Here is a 6,557-nt window from a genome sequence, read left to right on the forward strand (position 1 = left end):
GGCTTTGTAAATATAAAACTAGAATTATGACATCATTGTCCTATGGCAGGAGAAATCTGGGTATTTTGCTAAAGCAAGAGGAGAGTCCTCTGAGGGTTTTTCAAGTCACATCATTGGTAAGCAAAACACCAATCCCCTCTTTTTTTTTTTTTTCCAAGTCCAAGTCATGAGTCCCTAAAGACTCATAATAACATTCTTACATCGGATGCATGCCATCTAGTTTACCTAAAACACAGAATTTTAATGGGTTATGACTAGTGTTGCACCGATATCGATACCAGTGTCGGACGGGGCCCCGATCCAGCACTAAAATGGTGGTATCGGTATCGGCGAGTACCAGCAAATAGGGCACCGATACCATTTTGATGTTTGTATGTCACTTGAACGCAGCCTTCTCTCTCCTGACTAGTATTATACATGTTATATAAGCTCATGAAAGTTGCACTATTTTGGCAATTGAGAGCCAAAACTCAGGGTTTAAAATAGATTATTCAATTATTAATGTAATTTTACTGTTGCACTACTATTATGTTATAATTTCACGAATGTTGCACTGTTTTGGCCTTTGAGAGCCAAATGTTTATTCAACTACTGTCACCCATTCCAGATAGGCTATAAAAAGTTCTACTACCCTAAGTAGTATGCAGTTCTTCATATATACACACACACATCAATTTCAAACAGATGGTATCGGTATCGGCCAATATTGCACAGCCAGGTATCGGTATCGGGGCCAAAAAATGGCATCGGCGCAACACTAGTTATGACTATAAATCCTCATCCTTCCACCCACTCATTATCTTCCACTTATCCAAGATTGAGTCAAGGGGCCAACAGGTCCCAGACATCCCTCTCCTCAGTAATGTCCTCCAGAACATTCTGGAGGATCCCAAGGCGTTCCCAGGCCAGCCCCCTCCAGTAAGTCCTCGGTCTTCCCTGTTGTCTCCTCCCCATGGCACATGCCTAAAAAACCTCGAACAGGAGGAGTACTGGGGGCATCCTGATCAGGAGCCCAAACTACCTCAAGTGAATACTTTTAATGCAGTTGCCAGAGCTTCCCTCTCCAAGGCTGAGTCCCGCCACCCTCCGTAGGAAGCTCGTTTCAGCTGTCGGTATTCATGATCTCATTCTTTCTGTCATGATCCATAACTCATCAGCGTAGGTGGGTGTGGAAACGTAGGTAAATTAAGAGCCTTGCTTTTTGGCTCGGCTATTTCTTCACCTCAACAGACTGAAGCAGTGCCCATATTCTTGCAGACGAAGCCTCAGTCTGTCCATCTCCCGCTCCATCCTACCACCGTTAATGAACAAGACATTAAGATACTTAAACTCCTCTGCTTGAGGCAGAGACTGACCCCTAACTCAGAGTGGGCAGTCCACCTTTTTTCCATTGAAGGACCATGGCCTCAAACTTAGGAGAGCTGACTCTCATAATCATCCTGAGCCTTAAATTAACATATCAGCATTTTACAAGTTCTCTTTCAAAACATTCAATACAGAATTTAAAACAGCGGCTACGAATTGCTGTGAATTCATTTTGAAAAATAATTAAGGTATAATACTTCCTTGTGATAAATATATAAAAATTTGTATTTAGGTTAAAAAAGATTAACTGTTAATTAAACAATTAATGTTACATTTTTAATTCAGTCAGTAAGGACTTTTTTTTATTTATTTTGAATAACAGGACATGGCTTTCTAATGCCGCTACCTTTATAAGAAAGATAATGGAAGTAAGTTAAATATGTTCATAAACCAAAAAAAAAAGTCATTTAATACAGAGCTCAATTTTGGTAGCATCTGCGTGGACATTATTGTGATGCTACAATAACCATGAACCGGTTGCAATGAGCCATTTATAGCCCACGGTTTGCAAACATCCCTGATTAATTAATTGAACACACCCCTTGAAAGGAAAACATACATCTCTCTGTCAGAGCTACTCTTATGGCTTTCTCTCAGTAAATGCTGCTCAATGTTACCACGAAACAAAAATAGACCAACTTCAAACTCCAAGGGGGGACATCATTAATAGTTTCCTAAGGTGATTAACTAAGAGTTGATCACCTTAGGAAACTGTGTAAGTATAAGTCAAGCCTGAAGTCATGTGTTTTGTGACTTGAGTGCAGTTTTTTTGTCTAAAGGCTTATGCATACTCCACAAAAAATTAACAATTTGTTATCTCTCCATGATCAATTAGGAAAGAATGACACTATAGCCCTGGTTTGTGAGTTTTCACAAATTTTTCTCAATACATCATCTGCAAAAAAAGCTTTGTCATTCAATTATTTTGGAGTCAGTCAGAAATTTGGGACGGTTGTGGTGAATGAGGGAAAGTGAAAATGTTGCAATTTTGTCAATAATTCTGCCATCACTCAAGTGCAGAACTTGTTATAGGGGTCCAGCATTTGAGTTTGTCTAGAAGTTTGAAAAGTCCTGATCAGACCTAATGTTGCTCTTACTCCAACCATATTGAATAAACTAACAAATTTCTCAGTTCTTGCAGAGAACGTAAGTCACATGTTCGAATCTCCATCTCTGTTCAATTTGGCAAAGAAAGCCAATTTTGATGCAGCTCTCATGCAGTCGCGTTGCTTTACTTTTTTTTTTTTTAGCATGCATTGCTACATGCAAGCAAAATAGCAGAATTAACAACACATGTATAGTAACAAGGAGAAAAGACATTCATTCTTTAGAAATAAAAACCAGTTTCAATAGCTACAAGAGACAGTCTATTCAATAAACAGAGTTCTATCATGCGGCAAAAAAAAAGATGCAGCTTTCAATCTGTGCAGACTCTTTCCCCTAACAATAATGCCCTTTCATACCGACTTTCTCCTTAAACTAGAAAATTCCTGGTAGCTGTGTTCAGGTGAGAGTGTGCTTCCAGGGGAAGAGAGTCCAGTGTTGTCCCTGGATCTTGATGAGCAGCCCTCGATTGTATAGGAGACAGAGTTGTAGTAAACTGAGTTAATGTGGCCTCCGTGGTGCTTGCTGCGGTTCACCACAGGGCTGTCACAAATTTCTGAGCGGTAACACACGCAGGAGGAGCAGAGGGAGCTGAAGCTCGTCTCCTCCCTCTGTCTTCCTGTCTTGATCTGAAAATGCAGCCTGTGCCTGCAGGGACTTTGCTGTCTCTCTGTGTCCTCGGCTGGAGAAGGAATGAGGTTGGTGCGACTGGTTCCCTCCTGCATTGGGAGGAAGAGGGTGCTGTGGCTGCGGCTGTGTACCATGGTGTCCCTGTTCCTCTCCCTGTGGCTGTCTCTGCTCTGTTCGCCTACAACACAGAGGCTGGTGGGCCCTTCTAAACGACCCTTGTCCCTCTTCAGTGAAGCTCTCTCCTGAGCATCTCGTCTCTCATCCTCTGTGTTCATGGTGAGGAACCTCAGAACCACCAAATTGAGAAAAGCCCCAATGACAGTCAGCCCCACCAGAATGTACATGAAGCTGAAAGCAACGTAAGGTGTTTTCTCTTGGAGATCTTCCTTTTTCTGCAGGGCCACAAAGTCCCCAAAACCAATAGTGGTGAGAGTGATGAAGCAGTAGTAATAAGCATGGAAAAAGCTCCATCCCTCAAAGTGGGAAAAGGCTACAGCCCCCACACACAGGGTTCCAATGCAGGACAGGAAGCCCACAAGGACCATGTTCTCCATGGACACCTCGGTGCGTCTGAAACCAAAGCACTGCTTCATTTTGTGGAGGAGGTAGCGGACAAATGTGTTCATTCTCTCTCCCAGGCTCTGGAACATCACGAGGGTGAGAGGAATGCCGAGAACAGCGTAGAACATGCAGAAGACCTTTCCTGCATCTGTGCCTGGTGCAGCGTGTCCATACCCTTATTGCAGAGAGGTTGGGAGGTAAACAGAAGAAGGCTCTGAAGCATATTGTTGCAACACTTAGGTGTAATACATAACATAAATATTTAATAAAAAATAAAATAAAATGCGGCTACATAAAAGTATAACGTCGTTACTTACAAAGAAAATAAAAACATGCGCCTCAACTTACCAATTGTAGTTATGACCGTAATGGCAAAATAAAACGAGCCAGCAAATTTCCACTGTCTCCCGGCGCGATGGGGCTCCGCTTGCAGCACCACTCGCTCGATTTCGCGGTAATCGTCCTCGGAGAAGCGGTACTTCCTCTTCATCTCGCTGCGCTTCTGCTCCAAGATGCGCCTGCGGGAGTTCTCCGTCTCGGACTCCAGCGCGTCAAACACCGCGGCGCCGACCAGCAGGTAGGAGAACATGCAGAGTATGAGCGAGAGGGTCCGGACGTTCTGCTTCTTCATCCTCGGTGTCGGCATGGGGAGTCCGGAGGATAATAGAGAGGTGGGAGACTGCAGTTACAGGTGGTGCGGCTTTTCAGCATACAGACACCACATTGGTGCTGCAGCCTGTTGCGTTAAGGTAGCGGAGGCGGGCAAAAAAATAAAATAAAAAATAGAGCCGGGAATTATGGTTTAAAGGGTTTTCAGTAAGTGTTTAAAAATGCGCATGCAGCCTACCTGCTCTCTTGATGTGGTCATCTGTTTAAACAAGTAGCCACGCATTACTTCATCGCATGCGCAAAGCATTCACCAGTAAAAGGCTGTGCCTAATGTTCTGTTGGTCTGTTTGGAGAGTAATCAGCACCAGGGACAGCAACCTGCGGATTTCAGTCAGATGGAGGCTTCTGAAGTGCAACAATGTATTATTATTATTATTATTATTATTATTATTATTATTATTATTATTATTTATACCTTTTCTTAGAGGTAAATCTAAATGAGGCAAGGTGTTATCGAAGTAAGATAATATTGTTGTTAAAACAAACAATAGGTAATGCAATCCATACAGTAAATTAACTTATATGGCAGCAAAACATGAAACAACTGCAACAGCTGTTCACTGACGCTTTCTCCGTTGTTCTTAATGTGACTGTAAGCAGATATTGTAGTGACTCGTTTTGAGTTGAATATATGAAGAGAGATAAAATTGGAGTATTTGTAAATTAAAATACATATAGCAGTGCAAAGGTTTGCCTAAGTAAAATGGTTAACAGGGACGTTTATCCCATGATGAATCTCAATGTGTGAAAAAGACTTTCAACATTTGAGAAGTGATAACATGAATTTCAATAAATAATATGTCTGAGTTAAATCTGAGGTAAGGGGTTTCTGCAATGAGCCATTTGTTCATTTTATATGAAAAATATGACTTAAGTTGTTAAAACAAGACAAAAAGTAATCACGACACCTTGGTGTAGTCAAAATAGCAGCCAGGATTTTTAGGAATTCTCTTACTTTTTGTCAGCATGTGGAATTAGTTTGAGGGGAGAATAAATTCAAATATTGTCATATCATTTGCAACCTGAAGATAATCATATTGCTCACTCTAACACTGTAAACCATTAAAAGTGCTAACCCTAATACCGAACCTTGAAGCTGTCATGTTTGATGTATTGTTGTTTGGACCGAAGCGCAGGCAAGAGTAGGGAAGCTGCAAGTTGGGTGAGGAATGATTTTAACATATAAATCAACAAGGCTTATAGGCAGAACCAGGAACAAGGGGAAGAGGAGTTCAGAACAGGGTAGCATGACAATAGGACTTGACAACTAAGAGTGGCTAGCTGGCTGACTAAATAGAGACGGAAACAAAAAAAACAGCAGGTGAAGCAATCAAGCACAGGTGGATGTAGTAAAGGTAATTAGGCTGCAGGGGAAGTAAGGCAGTGATGTGGGTTCAGGAGGAAAACAGAATCTAGCATGAAATGGAGAGTGGGCCAGAAAAGGGAAGACATCTAAACAACTAAAAAAGCAAAGATAAAACCAGACTACCAAAGAACATAACCTAACAGAAACAGAATCTAATAGATAAAACAAGTGAGTAAATAAAAGAATAAACAAAAGCAAAAACAGAGTCTTCTGACTGAAGCAGACCTTCTGTAACATTTAGGTAACAGAAGAAACTATTGTTGAGTTCTGCTTATCAGCAGACATTTTAAAACAAGTTGATGAGAGTTTGAAATGGCTGTTTTTGAAAGCCTGATATAAGATGTTACGGTCTATAGTGCCAAATGATTTTAACAAGCCTGTAAAAAGTGCACCATGGTAGTCCTTTGGATTCAAGGCTTTGTACAAGCAAATAAAATGTTTAAGAAAATTTCAAATACTTTATACTTAAAATAAAATTGGAATTTCATACATGTAATGAATACATTTAATTTATGAATATTTGCATGTGCCAAAGTATAATTCTAAATTAATGAAATATGATGTTATCAATTGGTAAAAAAAAAAAAAAAACATATTTGTATAATATATAATATCAGGATTCAATTGTATCATGGTTACTCAGCTACAGCCCAAATTAAAGTGAATTAAACCTCAATTATAATCTGACCCAATCTGTATAATATGATTGAACTTGACTTTGTAAAGTGCCTTGAGATGACATGTTTCATGATTTGGCGCTATATAAATAAAATTGAATTGAATTAATAGACCCTAACATTTCACTGGTTGATCTCTACAACAACTTCAGAGAAAAATCATAGTATCATAAGTAGTGGTAGTG

At 40.3% G+C, this 6,557-nt stretch overlaps 1 protein-coding gene across 2 annotated transcripts; it reads right to left on the reverse strand.

Moving 5' to 3' along the window:
- Positions 1-685: 685 nt before the first annotated feature.
- LOC105928559 (potassium channel subfamily K member 15) lies at positions 686-5,743 on the reverse strand. 2 transcript variants are annotated; one of them, XM_012865867.3, is made up of 4 exons: positions 5,419-5,743; positions 4,508-4,647; positions 4,009-4,396; positions 686-3,835 (listed from the first exon to the last, which is right to left on the reverse strand). In XM_012865867.3, the coding sequence occupies exons 3-4, from the start codon at positions 4,304-4,306 to the stop codon at positions 2,823-2,825; spliced, it is 1,311 nt and encodes a 436-aa protein (XP_012721321.1). In that variant the 5' UTR covers positions 4,307-4,396; positions 4,508-4,647; positions 5,419-5,743; the 3' UTR covers positions 686-2,822. The 2 variants fall into 2 exon arrangements, with proteins under 2 accessions (XP_012721321.1, XP_035995525.1); XM_036139632.1 differs by having other exon boundaries at positions 4,009-4,647.
- Between the last annotated feature and the right edge of the window lie 814 nt (positions 5,744-6,557).

This window comes from Fundulus heteroclitus, chromosome 1 (assembly GCF_011125445.2).
Source record: "Fundulus heteroclitus isolate FHET01 chromosome 1, MU-UCD_Fhet_4.1, whole genome shotgun sequence".
Lineage (NCBI taxonomy): Eukaryota > Metazoa > Chordata > Actinopteri > Cyprinodontiformes > Fundulidae > Fundulus > Fundulus heteroclitus.

Excerpts from the sequence above, each read along its gene's own strand:
- LOC105928559 (XM_012865867.3), bottom strand. The coding sequence starts at position 4,306 with ATGCCGACACCGAGGATGAAGAAGCAGAACGTCCGGACCCTCTCGCTC. Across the intron at positions 3,836-4,008 it reads TACGGTCATAACTACAATTG|GGTATGGACACGCTGCACCA; the intron begins GTAAGTTGAGGC and ends CTCTGCAATAAG.